At 44.8% G+C, this 19,086-nt stretch overlaps 1 protein-coding gene across 4 annotated transcripts in view; it reads left to right on the top strand.

The window, feature by feature from the left end:
• Positions 1 to 2,623: 2,623 nt before the first annotated feature.
• Positions 2,624 to 19,086, top strand: part of SMARCAL1 (SWI/SNF related, matrix associated, actin dependent regulator of chromatin, subfamily a like 1) — a 69,831-nt gene continuing 53,368 nt past the window's right edge. Inside the window, exons 1-6 of one of the 4 annotated variants that reach the window (XM_032278292.1) lie at positions 2,624 to 2,852; positions 4,015 to 4,051; positions 4,745 to 5,625; positions 6,677 to 6,727; positions 11,342 to 11,575; positions 14,549 to 14,599. In XM_032278292.1, the coding sequence (XP_032134183.1) occupies positions 4,803 to 5,625; positions 6,677 to 6,727; positions 11,342 to 11,575; positions 14,549 to 14,599 (1,159 nt within the window). In that variant the 5' untranslated portion in view covers positions 2,624 to 2,852; positions 4,015 to 4,051; positions 4,745 to 4,802. The other 3 variants (XM_032278295.1, XM_032278291.1, XM_032278293.1) reach the window with 3 other exon arrangements.

Here is a 19,086-nt window from a genome sequence, read left to right as displayed (position 1 = left end):
TTTTTGAGATGGAGTTTCACTCTTGCTGCCCAGGCTGCAGTGCAATGGCACGATCTCAGCTCACTGTAACCTCTGCCTCCGGGTTCAAGTGATTCTCCTGCTTCAGCCTCCTGAGTAGCTGGAATTACAGGCATGTAACACCACGCCTGGCTCATTTTTATATTTTTAGTAGAGACAGGGTTTCACTATGTTGGCTAGGCTAGTTTCAAACTCCTGATCTCTCACCTCGGCTTCCCCAACTGCTGGGATTATAGGCGTGAGCCACCACACCCAACCTTAAACACCTGTTTCAATTTCCTATTCTTAGAATTTTAGAATGTTAGAGCTAGAAAGGTAATGACATCTAACTCAATTCCAGACTTAGCGAATTGGAATTTCTGCGGTAAGATCTGTGAATCCATAAGAATTCTAGGATCTAAGATTAGGATGCACTGGTTCACGGGCCCTCTTAGGACATATCAAAGCAGGATATCATTTTACAGGTGAGACGACTGAGACCCAGGAAAGTGAAGTGATGATCAGGTGAATCCGTGCAGGCTTGAGTCCAGTGCACAGCACCCAGCTTTCTTAGCAAATTGACTCTGTTGAGAGACAGGAAGGGCAGGGACAGGTGTTCATTAACTAGTTTACGTTCACACTATGTAGTAGGGAATGAGTGCTAGATATAGAGAAATGAAAGATAGAAGAGGTTTACCTCAAATAATAACAACATCCCTCTCTTACCTGTTCTGGCATTTCACAGTTTACTAAGCACTTCCCATGGTACCTTGCTTTGATCCTAATAACAAGAAGATTTATTAAGGCAGTATTGTTTTCTACATTTACATTATTCCAAGTGTATTCCATGCTACTTTCTACTACTAAACCTCACTCAAATTCCCTAAGACAGGCAATGTCTTTGTCATTTAAGAAAAATGGGCTGGGCATGCTGACTCACCCCTGTAATCCCAGCACTTCAGGAGGCCAAGGCAAGTGGATCACTTGAGGTCAGGAGTTCGAGCCCAGCCTGACCAACATGGTGAAACCACGTCTCTACTAAAAATACAAAAATTAGTTGGGCATGGCAGTGCACACCTGTAATATCAGCTACTTTGGAGGCTGAGGCAGGAGAATCACTTGAACCCAGGAGGTGGAGGTTGCAATGAGCCAAAATGGAACCACTGCACTCCAGATTGGCCAACAGAGTGAGACTGTCTCAAAAAAAAAAAAAAAAAAAGAAAAGAAAAGAAAGAAGGAACAAAAGGAAGGAAGGAAGGGCAGGGAAGGAAGGAAAGAAAGAAAAGGAAAGAAAGAAGGAAAGAATGGAAGAAAGGAAAATTATTGCTTCAAAAGTCACACAAGTTCTATACGATTATTTTAGAAAATTCAAAACATTCTGAAAAATAGGATTAAAAAGTTGAAAAGTGTATTCTATGCTACTCTGCTCCTGAACAGTTTGGTGAGTTTTCAAGTTTCCTTCCCAGATCTTTATGAGTTTACATATATTTATAGGTAAGGATTTCTTTTTTAAAAAATGAATCAAACTACACACATTGCAGTGCTTCCTTTTTCTTAGCATGTCTTGTCCATTTTTCCAAATCCTTTAGTAGACATCTGTTTGTTTTTAAATGAGCCATGTTTGAAAATAGAATTATAGCAACATTCATATGCACACTGATGATAGAGCAATATTATATTTATCACTAATATGGAACAGTGGAGTTGACTGTGGAGAGAAAAGGGTGTTGGTCTGTTGGTACTCAGGATGGAGTAAAGTGACTTTTTTTTTTTTTTTTTTTGAGATGGTGTTTCATTCTTGTTGCCCAGGCTGGAGTGCAGTGGTACGATCTCGGCTCACCACAACCTCCGCCTTCCAGTTTCAAGCGATTCTCCTGCCTCAGCCTCCCGAGTAGCTCGGAATACAGGCGCCCACCACCATGCCCGGCTAATTTTTGTATTTTTAGTATAGACGGGGTTTCGCCATGTTGGCCATTGCTACTCTGGAACTCCTAACCTCGTGATCTGCCCACCTTGGCCTCCTAAAGTGCTGGGATTACAGGCAGGAGCCACCATGCCTTTTCTAAAGTGACTCTTAAAGTCTCATGACTAATCTTCTCTCAAGAGGAGGGGCTATGGAATCAGAATCACAAGCTAGCTTAATAAAGCGTTGAGAAACATTATCAAATGGCTGTCTCCGTTTCCCCCTTTGTAAAATGGGGACAAGAATGTGTTCCATAGGTTATAGTGCGGCTAAATGAGGTAACTCATATTTATGCTAAACGCAGTCACTGATGACTGCAATGATGACGGCGATGGCAGACTGGCGCAGCGACTGAGGCTTAAATTGCAAGGATAGCAATACCAGGAATGATGCCCCGGGGGGATACTTTTTATCAAAAGCCGCCAAGTTAGTCTGGCTGTCCGAGATGCCCTCTGGAGACTGGAGACCACAGGTCTGGAAACCTCAATGTCCCAGGCTTTCAGGACCTGGCGTTTGGCTAAACCTCTGGAGAACTACAATTTCCAGGGTGCACCACTTTCACCCCGCCCATGACGCTGCAGATCTCGTTTCTCTCCAGGCTCCCGTCACGAACTACAAATCCCAGAAGACCCTGCAGCCCCGCTGGCGTTCTCGTCTCATCACTCCCACTTTTGGAGGCGGAAACTGGCCGCGTTGCCTGCTGGGAAGTGTAGTTCACCGGTGACCGAGCGCTTCAGGCCTGGCCGCTGCAATAAGGCGGGCGAACTCGTAGCGCTTGAATACCTGTGGTCTAACCGTCCACCGGGGAGAGTCGCCCGGCTCGGAAGGCTCTGGAGTCGCGCCTGGGCTCAGGGCCGGGGGCGAATGCGGCTCGCGTTCTAGGCCTCCTTGGGTGAGAAAGTGGTAGACTGGCAGGAAGGCGGCGGAGGCGGACGAGACCAATACCAGCCTGGAGGAGGAAGTGGGCCAACGGGAAGGGTGAATCCAAGTGGATATCGTAGGGGTGGCAGTGGGGTGTGGCGCCCGCTTACCTTGAGGCTGGGTGAGGCGCGCCCCGAAATTCTGGGGAGCAGAGGTCCCTGCCTAGAGAGGAAGAGGGGCGTCCATGTGGCGGGATGGCTTTATGGTTTGGGGCTGATCAGTGGGTCTTATGGCTGCATCTCCCTGGTCAGTGGAGACAGCTCACCAGGCCTGGGATCTGGAGTGTTTGGAGGTGCAGGAAACCGATTGGAAAATTAGGCAGGAGTGCGTTACCCAGAGAGACTGAGGGCTTCCGCTGTGCACTTGCAAAACCTTTCCCTAACCGCTTCACGCCTTCCTAACTGCTAATATTTGGAGAAGGTGGAAGTTCTCTGGGGATAGATGCTTCTTGGTCGGGGAGGAGGAGTGGGGTGGGGGGTTGGGTTCTGCCAAAGGGAGCCCCAGCAGGGAAGGAAACCCTTGAACCCTGTAGTTGCCCAGAGGCCTAGGCAGTGCTACTGAAGTGCCCCTACATCATCATTCTAAGCATTACACAGCATTACGGTAGATGCAGGCTATTTAATCTGAACCAAGCCAGAGAAATTGGTGTCCGGAAAATAAATGTTCCGGGTAAATTCATGGGAAAAAAATAATCAGGGTGCAAAATGGAATGTTTACAATGATCCTATTTTATAATAAATTCTTATGTCTCTTAAATATGCACCATGTATTACGTGGTTATGGATAGAAAAAAATCAGAACTGTATCCTCTAAATTATTAATTTCAACCGTGGTTATTGATGGCTGGTGAGATTACGGATTAATTTTATTCTTTTTTGTTTGCTTGTTCACATCTTTATATAGCATCTTGATTTGTACAGTGAACACATATTTCTTTTTTCCATCCCTTATTTTCCCAGGAGAGTCAGTCAGTCGCTCCGTGTGTTGTGTTTTGGAAATCAGGTATCAAGGCCAGCTGCTCTGGCTTGCACTGAGCCACAGGCTGACTAACTGCCAGGAAGGATAAAAGGAGTGAGTGTGAGGGGAGAATTTCGTGTGTAGTCTATGGGAGGCTAATGCTTTTTTCCTTCTAGGTTGGAAAGAGGCTATTTTAGCAAGTATCACGCCATGGTAAGCGGTTGGTCTATTTCAGTCTAATCTATTATGCTTTCTGGTTAAAAATGTCACCCTTCTCATTATCTGATGGATTTAAGTGCACAAAATAACTTTCTTGGGTTCTGATAACTCACCTTTTCTGGGGCATGGGAAGGAGAGAAATATTGCAGCTGAAATGCCTTTTTAGCTTTGGGTTTGCTTTTTTTGTTTGTTTGTTTTTGAGATGGAGTTTCACTCTTGTTGCCCAGGCTGCAGTGCAGTGGCACAATCTTGGCTTACTGCAACCTCTGCCTCCCAGGTTCAAGCAATTCTCCTGCTTCAGCCTCTCAAGTAGCTGGGATTACAGGCATGCACCACCACGCCTGGCTAATTTTGTATTTTTAGTAGAGATGGGGTTTCACCATGTTGGCAAGGCTGGTCTCGAACTCCTGACCTCAAGTGATCTACCTGCCTTGGCTTCCCAAAGTGCTGGGATTACAGGCATGAGCCACCACGCCCAGCCTGCTTTTTGCTTTTTGATCAGGATCTTTATTTTAGCATATGCTGCCTACTATCTCCGTGTGTGTGCAATTATAAAATAAACTTTAATATAGCCTTTAGTTGTGCTCATTATGCAGTTTCTGGGACAAAAGCTTGTTAAAATCACGATTGGAGCATGGTAGTTAATAAATGTAATGTTCATTTCAATCTCCTTATTTTCTTCCACAGCTTTTGCCAACTTTCCAGTTAAAGGTTGACTTTCCTGCTTAAGTATTTCTCTGCGAAAATGTCCTTGCCTCTTACAGAGGAGCAGAGGAAAAGGATTGAAGAGAATCGACAAAAGGCTCTGGCTCGTAGAGCTGAGAAGCTATTGGCAGAACAACATCAGAAGACTAGCCTAGGCACCTCCGTTGCTGGCAACCTATCCCAGGCCAAGCAAGGCCCATCCCAAAATTTCCCAAGGGAGTCTTGTAAGCCAGTGAGCCATGGTGTCATTTTCAAGCAACAGAATCCCAGTAGCTCATCTAATTATGACCCAAAACCTCATAATTCCCACAGTTTTCATCTTAGCACACCAGAGCAGGCGAAGGGAATATGGAAAAAGCCAGAAGAAATGACCACAGCCTGCCCAGGCCACAGCCCACCACGTCAAGTGGCTCTCATTGGAATCTCCCCTCCTTTGGCACAAAGTCCTCCAGAGGTCTCTAAACAACAGCCCTTGGGTTATGAGTTAGGTCAAGGTCATGCTCAGGCTTCGATTAGGTACATACCCTTTGCTAACCCAACTCATGAGCCTTTGGCCAAAGCAAAGAGTTCGCAAGAGACACCAGCTTGTTCTTCTGGACAGCCTCCCAGGGATGTTAAGTTAGAGGCCAACACAGCAAAAGCCTCCACCTCGCGGCAGAACACTTCCTACATCCATTCTAGCTCAGGAAGTGCAACACCCATGCCAGAAGGAAGACTCCAGCAGACATTGGGGTCCTCACTCCAAAAAGCAGCGGTCACTCAGAAGGGAAAGTGTGTAAGGAATGGCGATCGTTTCCAGGTGTTGATCGGGTACCACGCGGAACTCCTTGCCGTGTTTAAGAGCCTGCCCAGCAAGATTTATGGTAATGTCTTTGTTCTTCAGGCGTTTTTTTCCCTTATTTTTAGAGTCTCTTTTAATCTAACAGTTTCTCATAAATATTAGGAGAGTGCATTGGCACATTCTGTCCATCCAGTTGTTAAATTTTTTCAATTTGAGCTTGTGTTTCCCTTCATCGTAGTTATTCCCTCAAACAGCTGCCAAACTTGGTGGTTGCCACATGGCCATCTGGAGAACGGTTGAATGTTATTGAGAAGACACTTCCTCTGCCAGGTGCTTTATATGCATTGTAGCACTTAAGCTGAGCAGCAGTTTTATTGAAATAAGTAGATATTATTGCAGTTTTTAAGGCGATGGAACTGGCTCAGCAAGATTAAGTGACAGGCCCAGTTTCATTGGTCTGGAAAGGCAGGGTCAGGATGTGACCAGCTCAGCTACAGCCCAGAGCCATTGCTCCCCATACTGCTTTGCCTTACTACATTATGACCTGGAGAACTTGGATTCTAGTCCTAACTCTGCCCTCAGTCCTCTTAGGTGAGGCTCATAACTTCCCCGGGCCTGAGTTGAATTCCACTACATGGAATAAAAGAATTATCTAGGCCTGGTGCGGTGGCTCATGCTTGTAATTCCAGCACTTTGGGGGCCGAGGTGGGCAGATCACGAGGTCAGGAGTTTGAGACCAGCGGGCCCAATATGGTGAAACCATATTTCTACTAAAAAATACAAAAATTAGCTGGGTGTGGTGGCGCATGCCTGTAGTCCCAGCTACTTGGAAGGCTGAGGCAGGAGAATCGCTTGAACCTAGGAGGCAGTGGTTGCAGTGAGCTGAGATCATGCCACTGCACTCCAGCCTGGGCGACAGAGTGAGACTCTGTCTCAAAAAAAAGAAAAAAAAAAAAGGAATTATCTATATTTACTGTTTGTCCTCTACAGAGATTTGATAGATCAGTGGGGGCTTGCTGGTCAGCTGTTTTGAACTTGGTGTCCATTCATTCATTCATTTAGAAGACAAGCCTTGTATTGAGCGCCCAAGTGCAAATTGTAATGACAGTCATCAGCCCTCTGTTTTGTTTCAGATCCTGACTCCAAGACATGGAACTTCAGCATGAATGACTATAGTGCCCTGAGTAAGTAGTCATGTGGTTGTTCCTCATGGAGGGCGACACTGGCGCTGAAAACTTCCTTTGGAGTGTCACATGTAGTTTAGCTTATGGTGTGCATGGCTTTACAGATGTTGAAAGCTTGCAGGGCACCACACCACTCCTTCCTACTGTGTCTAGCCTAATGAGGTAGCTCTGTGGGTGAAGGCCATTGGTAATAGTAACGAAAGGTAGCACTTAATGATGCTTGCTATGCATTGGGCTATTCTAAGCTCCTTATTCTAACTTTTATTCCTTGTAATAACTATTTTACAGATGGGGAAACTGAGGTCCAGGGGGGCTGAGTCAGTAACACAGGGCCACATAGCCAATAAGTTATACTGCTGGGATTCAAACCCAGGCAGTCTGACTTCAGATTACATGTTCCCACCAGACTATACTGGCCCCAGCAGTGATAGGCAGCTCAGGCAGCTCTGCCAGCCCCTGCTCCCAGGAAGGTAACAGTTCAGCAAACAGCACAGATCCTCAGAACACTGTCTGTGCAGCTAACTACTCAAAAATGCAAGGAGGGGGCAGTACTCAGGCAGGTTCCAGCTAACGCCGTGTCTGGTTGTAGTCAGCAGCTGGGTACATCCCTCTGTCTTCTGAGAAAACTGTCATACACTAAAGTTTTTGTCACTTGATCCTGTCACATGGAGCCTACACACCTGTGTCAAAGTGTCAGCCCCGGGGGTGTTTTCATCTCCCATTTATTTTACTCTTCTCCCCCAGCTGCCATTCCTATACCCTCTCTTCCTCCATCCAGCTTAAGAAGGGAAAAGATAAGGATGTATGCTTAGGTCACTTTGCAGTTTTGGGGTATGAGGTAGGATTATCTGGAATCACCAGTACAGTTTCTGGGCAGGGTGGTTTGCGCCAGTGATGGTACAGCTCCCTGTAGAATTTCCTGGTTTTCTCCTTAGCCTCCGATTCCTGAAATGTGTACATTAGGCAATATCTCTTTGTTAGCTGCTCATGTGTTAGTTTGTGAGGGCTGCTGTGACAAAGTACCACTGACTAGGTGGCTTAAACAATAGAAATTTATTTTTTCACAGACCTGGAGGCTGGAAGCCTGAAATGAAGGTATTGGCAGGGTTGGTTTCTTCAGAGGCCTCTCTCCATGGCCTGCAGGCAGCTGCTTTCTCTGCGTCCTTGCGTGGACTTTCCTTTGTGTGTGCTGATCCCTAGTGTCTCTCCCTTTTATAAGAACATCAGTCATAGTGGTGTTCTTATAAGAATATCTACCCTTAGAAGAACATCGCCCACCCAGGTGACCTGATTTAACTTATTAACCTCTTTAAAGTCCTACCTCCATATACAGTCACATTCTGAGGTCCTATGCTGTGTGTTTAACATGAATTTTGGAGGGACACAATTCAACCCTTAACACTGATGATGTTCGCACTGTTTAGGGAGGGCTCATTTTTTAATCCATTTGTTTGGTGTTGGAATGTGGAGACCCAAGGGTCTGGTAAAGATTGTAGATTTTGACACGTGGTATTCTCATTGCTGGTGAATTTAAACCAGTGGTTTCCACTGTTGCGGTTGTTTGTTTTGTCTTTTTACTCTTGTTCTGACCACAGTGCATGGCGACTTAGATGACTCCTGCTTTTGCCGACGCGTTTAGGTTTTTTGTGTGATATTGTTGCTTTTTTTTCTGAGTCAGAGTCTCACTCTGTCACCCAGACTTGAGTGCAGTGACACAATCTTGGCTCACTGCAATCTCTGCCTCCCAGGTTCAAGTGATTCTCCTGCCTCAGCCTCCTGAGTAGCTGGGACTTCAGTCTTGTACAACCACGCCTGGCTAATTTTCGTATTTTTAGTAGAGATGTTGGCCAGGCTGGTCTTGAACTCCTGACCTTAGGCAATCCACCTGCTTCATCCTCCAAAAGTGCGGGGATTACAGGTGTGAGCCACCATGCCTACCTATCATTTCTTTATGTAATGCTCCACATGTTTTAAAAACCATGTTTATTGGGTACAAAATTCTCCATATATACTTCTCAATGAAGCTCACAGAAGAGAAAAAAAAAGTTCTCCGTAGAGCTTTTAGATGAATTTTTCTGATTGTTTGGCTCCTCTATATCCTTACCAATGTGTAACACACTTATCTTTTGCCTGCTCAGATAAACTTTGAAATTCCTTACCATAATTATGGATTTGTGAATTTCTCCTTGTATTTGTAAGTTTCAGATAGGTTCATGATTGTTGTGTCATGATTGGCTTTTTTCAGTATAACATATGCAGCTGTCTCTATGTCAGTCTTTCTGGCATTTTGCTTTAGGTATATCTCTGGATTTTGCTTTGTTAACCCTACCACATACTCACTGTAGAACATATTTTGAGGTGTGAAGAAGAAAAACTATCCCCCGTAATCTCCCCACTCAACTAACCATTATTAACATTTTTATTTCATTCCTTCCAGCCTTTTTTTCTATGCATTAAAATATAAAGTTGTGTGCATGCATATAATTTTTATTTTGCCTTTTTAATTTAATGCTCCAGCATAAAGCATATTTGTTTTACTGAATGTTAACTGTTAATTTGAAATGATGACATTGTGGTGTCCATGATCATAATGGGCCCTTTTGACCTTCAAAAAATGATTTCGTGTTGTTGAACTACTTTTGCCTTTTCCAAAATTTTTAGTATAAAATAAATTTTAATTGCTGTATAACATTCTGTTTTATGGATGTGTCATACATTGCTTCAATTGTTTTTTTTTTTCTGCTTGATTTTAATTTGCTGCCAGTTTTTTTTTTTTTTTTTTTTTTTTTTTGAGACGGAGTTTCGCTCTTGTTACCCAGGCTGGAGTGCAATGGCGCGATCTCGGCTCACCGCAACCTCCGCCTCCTGGGTTCAGGCAATTCTCCTGCCTCAGCCTCCCGAGTAGCTGGGACTACAGGCGTGCGCCACCATGCCCAACTAATTTTTGTATTTTAAGTAGAGACGGGGTTTCTCCATGTTGACCAGGATGGTCTCGATCTCTTGACCTTGTGATCCACCCGCCTCGGCCTCCCAAAGTGCTGGGATTACAGGCGTGAGCCACCGCGCCCGGCTGCTGCCAGTTTTTACAGTTTTAAAGCTGTAGAGGAATAACTTCATACATAAGTTTTTCTCTGTATTTTCAATTGGTAGTTGGGATAGATTCCCAGAAGTTGAATCAATATTCTTAGAGCTCTTGCTGTAATTGCCAAATTGTTTTCCAGAAGGTTTTATTCCCAACTAGCAATATGGATGTCTAATTGTTTCTTATCCGGCAAGTTTGATAAGTAGAAAAGTCTCTTATTTGTCTGATGATTTATGAAGTTGAACATTTCTCCAAATGTGTGTTAGTCTTTTTCCTCCTGTTTTGAATTCGCTCCACCTCTATCCTCTTATTTTGTGGTCTCAGTACTTTTTTAAAGCATGAGCTCTTTTTGTCTTTCTTTACTGAGTTTTTGTCTTTCACTTCAGTGTGTGTCTGTTGACAGCTTAGTTTTATATAGTTGAATCTGTTCATCTATAAAATTCATCTGTAATAGATGAAATAATGTGCAGAACTGTGCGTCTGTGACCTGGTGATCCTGGTCCTCACTCCTTTGTTCACTGAGCAGTAGACAGAGTGGTGACCTAGAAATAGGATTAACTTGGTGATTTGTGGTATGCTGAGTTCAGTGGTTTATCCAACACAGTGCCAGAAGTTATCTAATAAGTTTATTCATCCTGGCAAACTTCCTCATCCCCCTGTTAATTTCTAAATTAAAAAAAATTTTTTTTTGAGGCGGAGTCTAGCTCTTTTGCCCAGGCTGGAGGGCAGTGGTGCGATCTCGGCTCACTGCAACCTCCGCCTCCTGGGTTCAAGTGATTCTACTGCCTCAGCCTCCTGAGTAGCTGAGATTACAGGCACATGCTACCATGTATGGCTAATTTTTATATTTTCAGTAGAGATAGGGTTTCACCATGTTGGCCAGCATGGTGGTCTTAATCTCCTGACCTCGTGATCCACCCATCTTGGCCTCCCAAAGTGTTGGGATTACAGGCATGAACTACTGCGCCCAGCCAAATTTTAAATTTTTTGATTTGAAAAACCTAAGGAGGCTGGGTGCGGTGCCTCATGCCTGTAATACCAGCACTTCCAGAGGCTAAGGCAGGTGGATGGCTTGAGCTTAGGGGTTTGATACCAGCCTGGGCCACAAAGCGAAACCCAGTCTCTATAAAAAATATGCAAGTTAACCACATGTGGTGGTGCACGCTGGTAGTCCTAGCTACTGGGGAGGCTGAGGTGGAGGATGGCTTGAGCCTGGGAGGTTGAGGCTGTAGTGAGCCATGATCACGGCACTGCACTCCAGCCTGGGTGACAGAGCAAGAACTTGTCTCAAAAAAAAGAACTTAAGGAGATGGAGAGTTACATTCAACAAAAATTGAAATTCCCAAAGCCCCAACTCAAAAACACTTGCCAGCCTTCCTAATCTAACGGTGCCTTTTCTTGCCTTCCTGCCAGACCTGGTACCTCTTGACCATGTCCCTTCCCCACTTTCTCCCTTTTCCCTTGCCTGTATCTCAAAGCCACATCATAGTCCTCTGCTTTGTCACTTCTGTTCGATTCCTCTTCTTTGGCAGTGGAAGCAGCCCGGAGCCTCCCCACGGTCAACCTGCAGCCTCTGGAATGGGCCGATGGCAGCAGCGAGTCACCCTCCACCAGCAGCGCGGGACAGGCCAGCCTTCCGTCAGCTCCATCCCTTGCTTTTGTCAAAGGGCGATGCATACTCATCTCCCGGGCCTACTTTGAGGCAGACATCAGTTATTCACAGGACCTGATTGCACTTTTTAAACAGATGGATTCCAGAAGATATGGCAAGTAATCAGTCTTCGATTCCCAGAATATGTAGTGGTCTGTGATCTCAACATAGGGTGTTATTTTCTACCTTGAATGTTCAAAAATTACTTTCTTAGGAGTGCCTTCCTGTTCTGCTCTTCTTATAGAAAGATGACATGTTGATTATTCCAGGTAGTAAACATATAGTGGGGACTGCTTTGTCATTAAGGCCTCCCAAAGAGAAGACTTCATAATTTCCCCCTGGTCAATGTCTTCTTGGTGAAAGCAGGTAAATTCCTGCTTTGGCCATTTTTAAAACCCATCTGTGTTTATTTTGGCCTTTGCAGAGCAGAAACACAGGTGGTTGCCATAAAAATAAATGCCTTTTCTTATGTCACCTTAGTGGTTTTCAAACTTGAACATGCAGGGAACCGCTTGCATGGGTTGTTAAAATGCAGTTTGCTAGGCTCCACTACTGGAGTTTCTGATTCTGGAACTCAAGCATGGAGCCAAAAATTTGCATTTCTCACAAGTTCCCTGAGTTGGTGCTGCTGCTGGTGATGGTGCCATGGTTTGAAAATACTGGTTGTTCTCCTCTCAGGCTGCCCATCGGCATCACTGGGCCACTTCAAAAACATTGATGCCCGGTTCTTACCCAAATATATTGATTTATTTTGTTGGCCTGGACATTGTTTTTTTCTTTTTTTAATCTTCAGTTGAGCCTAATTATAAGCCAGTCTTAAAATCTACTGGCCAAAGCAGAATATTTTTGTTTTATTTTATTTATTTATTTTTGAGATGGAGTTTTTTTGTTCTGTCGGCTAGGCTGGGAGTGCAGTGGCACAATCTCGGCTCACTGCAACCTCTGCCTCCCAGGTTCAAGTGGTTCTCCTGCCTCAGCCTCCCAAGTAGCAGGGACTACAGGTGCATGCCACCACAGTAGGCTAATTTTTTCTCTTTTTAGTAGAGGCGGAGTTTCACCATGTTGGCCAGGGTGGTCTTGAACTCCTCTGCCCACCTCAGCCTCCCAAAGTGTTGGGATTATAGGCGTGAGCCACCGCACATGGCCATTTTGTTTTATTTTTTTGTGAGGTTCTTCTAAAGCTCCCCTGTTAGAATAGGGGAGAAGAAGCTATAGATTCTGGACTCCTGGGTGTCATTCTTAGCTTGGGCCACATTGTTTTTTAAAAACTGTGTATCTATTATGGATCAGTGTTTTCCCATTCTTGAATTGGTTTGATCTTGTCCATAGGCAAGTAGAACTCAAATCCTTAAAACCCCGTGCCTTTGAGACCTCACATTGAAGCATTGTCCTGGAAGAAGCCTCTAGAATTGCTTGCTCAACAAGAGCTTTCATCAGAGTTTGGGTTCCTTCTGAAGGAGGGTGATGCTGGTTGCTATGTGATCATCCTTAGATGGATGGAGTTTGGACTGATGAAGGCAGGCAGCTGAGCAGGGTGTAGGGGAGCTGTGCGAGGCACAGGCAGGTCGTGAGATGAGCTGTTTACACAGCAACCTAGATCCTTTGCCTTCCTTGCCCCCTCAGCTGGTTGGCTTCAGCTTGGGGTGGCCCTTAAAAGGCAAATACAGGCCGGGTGCAGTGGTCTGTAATCCCACCACTTTGGGAGGCCTAGGTGGGTAGATCACCTGAGGTCACAGGAGTTTGAGATCAGCCTAGCCAACATGGTGAAACCCTGTCTACTAAAAATACAAAAACTAGCTGGGCGTGGTGGTGCCAGCCTGTAATCCCAACTACTCAGAAGCCTGAAGCAGGAGAATCGCTTGAGCCCGGGAGGCAGAGGTTGTAGTGCGCCAAGATGACACCACTGCACTCCAACCTGGATGACAGAGTGAGACGCCATCTCAAAAAAAAAAAAGTCAAATACGGTGATGTGTGTCTATTACCGGCCTGTTAGATCACACTCCTGACATGGTCTGCCATTTTGGGAGTGGGTACCATGAAAATATTGATACTGATCCTGCCCACACCCAGGTGTCCAAAAACCATGATTGGTTTCTTTGCCTTAGCTGCTGTTCACCACTTTTCCTGTTTGCTGCTGTGCCACTGTGAGAATCAAGTTGTCAGGAAGGACCTTCTTGTACTAGTTCACATTTGAGATTAGTCTGTCTGCTTTGTTCCTTTCATCAGGCTGCACCTGGGCGACCTCGCTTTTTCCTGAAACTGACTTATTATGTCCACAATGCCTCTTTCCAGCCACCTTATTTTGAAGTAACTGTACAGTGAGGAATGCACTTTTGCTGCCCAGATAGCATTTACCGAGACCAAGCTTTCTTGATTTATTTCAAAAGATAAATTAGTAGAGAAATTCCTCTGTTTAAATAATGAGCCACCATTGGGTAGTAAGATGCTCACCTTTTAGTTAATATTGTGTGTAATTTATACTACACTATGCTAATTAGCAGATGATGTAATAATCACACTAACAACAATTCATAATAACTGGCTTTTTGGGGTGCTCATTGTTTTCCAGTCATACTTTTATAAGCAGTTTCTTTGAATTTCATGTAATCCTCACAGTAACCTGTGACATAAGGGTTGTAGTGTCTTTATTTTTCAGATGTGGAAACTAAGGGAGAGATGTTACAATGACTTGTCCAAGGTGACATAGCTAGCCAAGAGGCAGAGCCAGAATTTGAACTTTGGCAGTTTGACCACTCTGACCATATGCAGCTTGTCTCACATGTAAAAAATGGAGTTAACACCTGCTAGCCCCTCCCCAGCCATGTATCCTGTACCAGCGTCTTTTATCACGACCCTTACAACCTAGTCTTGTCAGCGCCTCTGCTTATCTCTCCTCCCAGTAGATTGGGGAAGCCTCCAGGGAAAGGACTCTCCTAATTTCTGTATCCCCAGTGCTAAGTACAGGACCAGCTGCCACATTGTCCAAGCTCGATGGAAGTTTCTGAAGTCAAGGAATAAATGAGTAAGTGTGACCACGTAGCAGGAGAGCAGGGTGTCCTATTTGCTTACTTATTTCTTATCATTGCAGATGTCAAGACCAGGAAGTGGAGCTTTCTCTTGGAAGAGCACAATAAACTAAGTAAGAAACCTTCCTTACTTGTTTTATATCATGCTATTGTTAAGCTTTAATAATTCACCTTAAATTTGATGTATTTTTGAAGAATCTTCACCTCTGTCTGCTGTGGTGGGATGCTTGAGTGCAGGGTAAGTAAAGGTAAGGATGCAGCCTTGTCTGCATTCACTGAGATGGTGGCTTTATGACAGCCCAAACAAATGCCGGCCCTCCTCTGCTGTAAGGGTGAGGTGGTAGTAGTGAAGTTCCCCAGGCCTGTGAAACCTTCCTGCTGTCATAGAAGGATTAGAAGCATGGGTACATAGACCTTAGGAATCGGAAGCAAGCTGGGATTGCTTAGCTTAGGTGGAAGTGACCATAGATTACTCCTAAGAATAGGCTCCCGGTGTATTTCTAGAACTGGATGCTCAAGAAAGGTAGGAGGGTCTCGCTGGGAATGTACTTCATAATATAGTTCTGTCCAAGACAGAAGTCAAGGCCAGGGACTTAGGCATTTTAACAAGCACTTTAGAGACTGACCGAGGAAAGGGAATATGTGTACAGATAGCATAAGTACAAGAAGCAGCAGCCAATTTTGGTTCATCATTTTTCTTCTCTGTGCTTTCCTTAGATGGGGCAATAAATTCTAATATGCCTGGGACAAGGAAATATGGTCGTGCCTCAGACTGTACCAGAATACCAATCCCTTATCTATCTGACTATAGCAATTCTGCATTGGGTTTGCAGCTGGCATGGCTTGTGTTCCTCTGCTTTTCTCCCAATCCTGAGGGCCTGCTGGGCTTCCCAGACTGAGGAAGGAGTTATTTATGGGAACCAGTCAGGCCAAGACAGACATGAGCCAACCCTGGGAGCTGTGAGTCATTGGCCATCTTGCCTGGCAGGCTAGGGCTTCAGTGAAGAGGGAAAAACTGGGTTCCTTCCTTTTGTCTCCTTACCTGACTTACTGTGTGACATTAGGTAAATAATTCAATATTCTGGGTCCCATTGTCTCTTTAGTTAAAAAAAAAGGGATGATCTTTAATCTCTATCTGCTCTACTGACATAGGAATTAAATATAAAGGAAGAGCCTTTGGTTCCTTGAGCAAAACTTGCTGTTAACTACAAGATTAGGTTTGAGTATGATATGATAACTTAAAAATGCTGGCTGAAGCAGAAAGGATGGCTCACATTGATCTTGAGACTCTCTGGCTGCTGCTACTTGGAACTTGTGATTTAGAGGGAATTATTTAAGGCTGAGTGTGGTGGCAGCTCACACCTGTAATGCCAGCACTTTTGGAGGCCAAGGCAGCCAAATCACGAGGTCAGGAGATCGAGACCATCCTGGCTAACATGGTGAAACCCTGTCTTTACTAAAAATACAAAAAATTAGCTGGGCATGGTGGCATACACCTGTAGTCCCAGCTACTTCGGAGGCCAAGGCAGGAGAATCGCTTGAACCTGGGAGGCAGAGGTTGCAGTGAGCCAAGATTGTGCCACCACACTCCAGCCTGGGCAACAGAGCAAGACTCCAACTCAAAAAAAATAAAATAAAATAGAGGGAATTATTTGGCAAAAGCTGAATATGTTTTCTCTTTTTGAGACAAGGTCTCACTGTCAGCCAGGCTGGAGTGTAGTGGTAGGATGTTGGCTCACTATAACCTCTGCCTCCCAGACTCAAGTGATTGTTGTGCTGCAGCCTCCCAAGTAGCTGTTACACAGGATCCTTTTGGTGCTGCTTTGCCAATTGGGCTTGGTGCTGGGCTTGCTGTGCCCACTCAGCCTGGCAGGCTGCGTTTGGCTCATGCTACCAGTCCTGATCCCACACCCACCAAGGGGGAGCTAGCCATTGAGCAGTGGAGGGTGTGTGAGTGAGAGAGAGTAGGATCTGGCCACAGCACACAGCCAGGTGTGCCAGCTGCTGCAGCGGAGCAGGCAGCTCCAGACTCTGGCATAGGCAGCAGCTCCATGTGAGGCTGCAGCTAGACTGGGCATACCACAAGCAGCTTCTGCCTTGGGTACCAGCGTCTGGATGATGGGAATGTGCTGGTGCCTGAAAACTTGAAAATACCAGCAACTGTGAAGCCCTGAGGGGGTGTTACAGTATGTCACAGCTCTGGCTCAGGGAGCCCTGAGATCTGGGCCCCCAGAAAGGTTGCTGTTCTTCACTCCTATGGTCTGGCAGTCAGGAGCATGTCACTGCCCGCAGCTTGGCAAGCAGACCAGGAATGTGTTACAGCCCTTTTCTCACCCACCATTCAGCAGGTCCCAGATTCTTGTCCCACATCCAAGAAGAATGAGGTTACATGGATAACTGGAGAGTGAGCAGGACAAAGAAGGATTTTATTGAGCAACAGAACAGCTCTCAGTAAAGAGGGGACCTGAAGTGGGTAGTTCCAACATGTAGCTGAGTCCAGGGTTTTTACGGGCTCAGAATGGGGGCATGTGTGCTGGTTGGTCCATGGGTGGGCCTGGAAAAAGCACCATTCAATTGGCTCAAAGTCATCGAGGAAGTTCTCATGCTGGATTGTGGACTCCACCTGGAACTAACTGGCAGTCCGGTTTTCAGGTTTCGATCTGTCTTCAGCTTGAAGGTTGGGTTTCACTGGGGACCCACCCTTGTCTGCCTAGGAAGTTGTCTGCCTCCTGCTGTTATCAGCTGGAATTATATGTACATGCATATCACCATGCCCAGCTAATTTTTCGATTTTTAGTAGAGATGGGGTTTTGCCATGTTGGCAGGCTGGTCTGGAACTCCTGGCCTCAAGTGATCCTCCCACCTTGGCCTCCCAAAGTACTGGGATTACAGGCATGAGCCACCACTTTGAACCACAAAAGCTGAATTTTTTATGAGAAGCAGAAGTGAGTTCTTTCCTTCTCCCCTTTGTCTTTCAAACAAGAAACTCAAATATGTTAGTTATAAAGTCTATGACTTTTACGGAACAACAAAAAGTGGAACACTTACAGCATTAGTAGATAAATGTAGTGTTGAAAAACCATGACTTGTGACTCACATGGCATTATATAGTGATTCCTGATCTTTTGCAGACAATAGACTCCTTGAAATATCTGATGAAAATAATGGATTTTTCACCCAGAAAAAAATGTACATAATGCCCCAAATAAGATTTTGCACTTGATAAAAATGATTCCATGGATCCTGAATGAAGATTCTAGATTTAGAGTTTTTACATGCTATCCCATCATGACAGTGTCTCATGAAAGATAAGACTGATCTTCCTATTTCATAGACTGGGAAAAGGTTGGGCCCAGAGAAAGGAAACAGTGGCTTTCCTTACTGGGAGCATTGCAGGGTCACAGTAAAGTCAGTGACAGTCATTGACAAAAATAAGACTAAAATTGCCATCTACCTTTCAACCTGACCCATTACGAAATTTAGAAGCCAGCTAAACTAAGAAGCTGGGGAGGGAAAGCCGTGAGAATACAGCCCGGTTCCAATTGAGTTCTGATTTTACTGCCAGTACTGTGAACCTGGGGAATGTGCACCTCTCCCCTCACCCCGTGTGCTCCTTTTTTATGAGTGAAAGTAGATCCTTGACCCTGAGCTAGTGAACATGCGCACAGGAAACTAATGAAGAAATGACAATAAAACCTGAGTATGTGAATGCTCACTGATGAAGCGGTGCGAGCTATTTTCCCTAGTAAGGACTTTAAGCTTTCCTTCTCTCTCTTTTCTGAGTGACTCAGGCCTTTTGCCCCCAGTGAAATTGGCATAAGGCCTTTTATTTTCCCCTTGCTGTCAGTCCAGAAGGGTTCTCAACAATCTTGTCTTGTCAGCTGCTATTTGAAAACATTAGCATCTCTGCTATGTGGCTAGTAGCATTCTGCCAAAGAGCTGTTTTACAGAAATGACTTCTAGATGACTCACAAAGCCAGACAGCACATCTGTCATCTCCTAGTACCAGGGAAAGGACAGTAGAGACATTGACAGGGAATGGTGGCCTTCTCAGAAACCCTGAGATGGCTGAACTAGCAGCATAGGATTTTGGAGATGGTAGTTGGTAGGAGACATGGTAGATGTTAGTTTTATTCCTCTTAAATGGCTGAAGGAACATAATGCTTACAAAGCACTGCATTTTCTACCAGCCAGTTCATCAGCCCTTTCTTAGCTTTCATCAGGTGTTTGACTTCTGAAGATCACTAGAATTAAAATGAAAATGATTTCTGAAAGCACATGGAGTGCTCAGCCTCCTGAAGTGCAGAAGTCAGCATGCTTAGATTTAATTTGGAGGTACAAAATGTATTTCTGCATCAATATGGACAGTCTATTTTGTATTAAAGCCATCAACCTTACCTAATTTCCTCTCATGGTGATTCTTTTCGTGGAAACTGTTTCCAGAAATAACTGGTACTTATATTTAGTGGAGGAGAGAAATGGACTTAAATATATTGAAAATACAAAGCAGTTGGAGGTAGCAGTAGATGGCTCAGCCCTGCATGTCCACATCGGTATTTACAGTAGTAACCAATTGATGGTTGTGGCAAAAGACTTTTGG

Source organism: Sapajus apella, unplaced genomic scaffold, assembly GCF_009761245.1.
Source record: "Sapajus apella isolate SASKATOON/1434 unplaced genomic scaffold, GSC_monkey_1.0 scaffold10, whole genome shotgun sequence".
Taxonomy (NCBI): Eukaryota; Metazoa; Chordata; class Mammalia; order Primates; family Cebidae; genus Sapajus; species Sapajus apella.
This window is presented reverse-complemented; position numbering and strand designations above follow the sequence as displayed.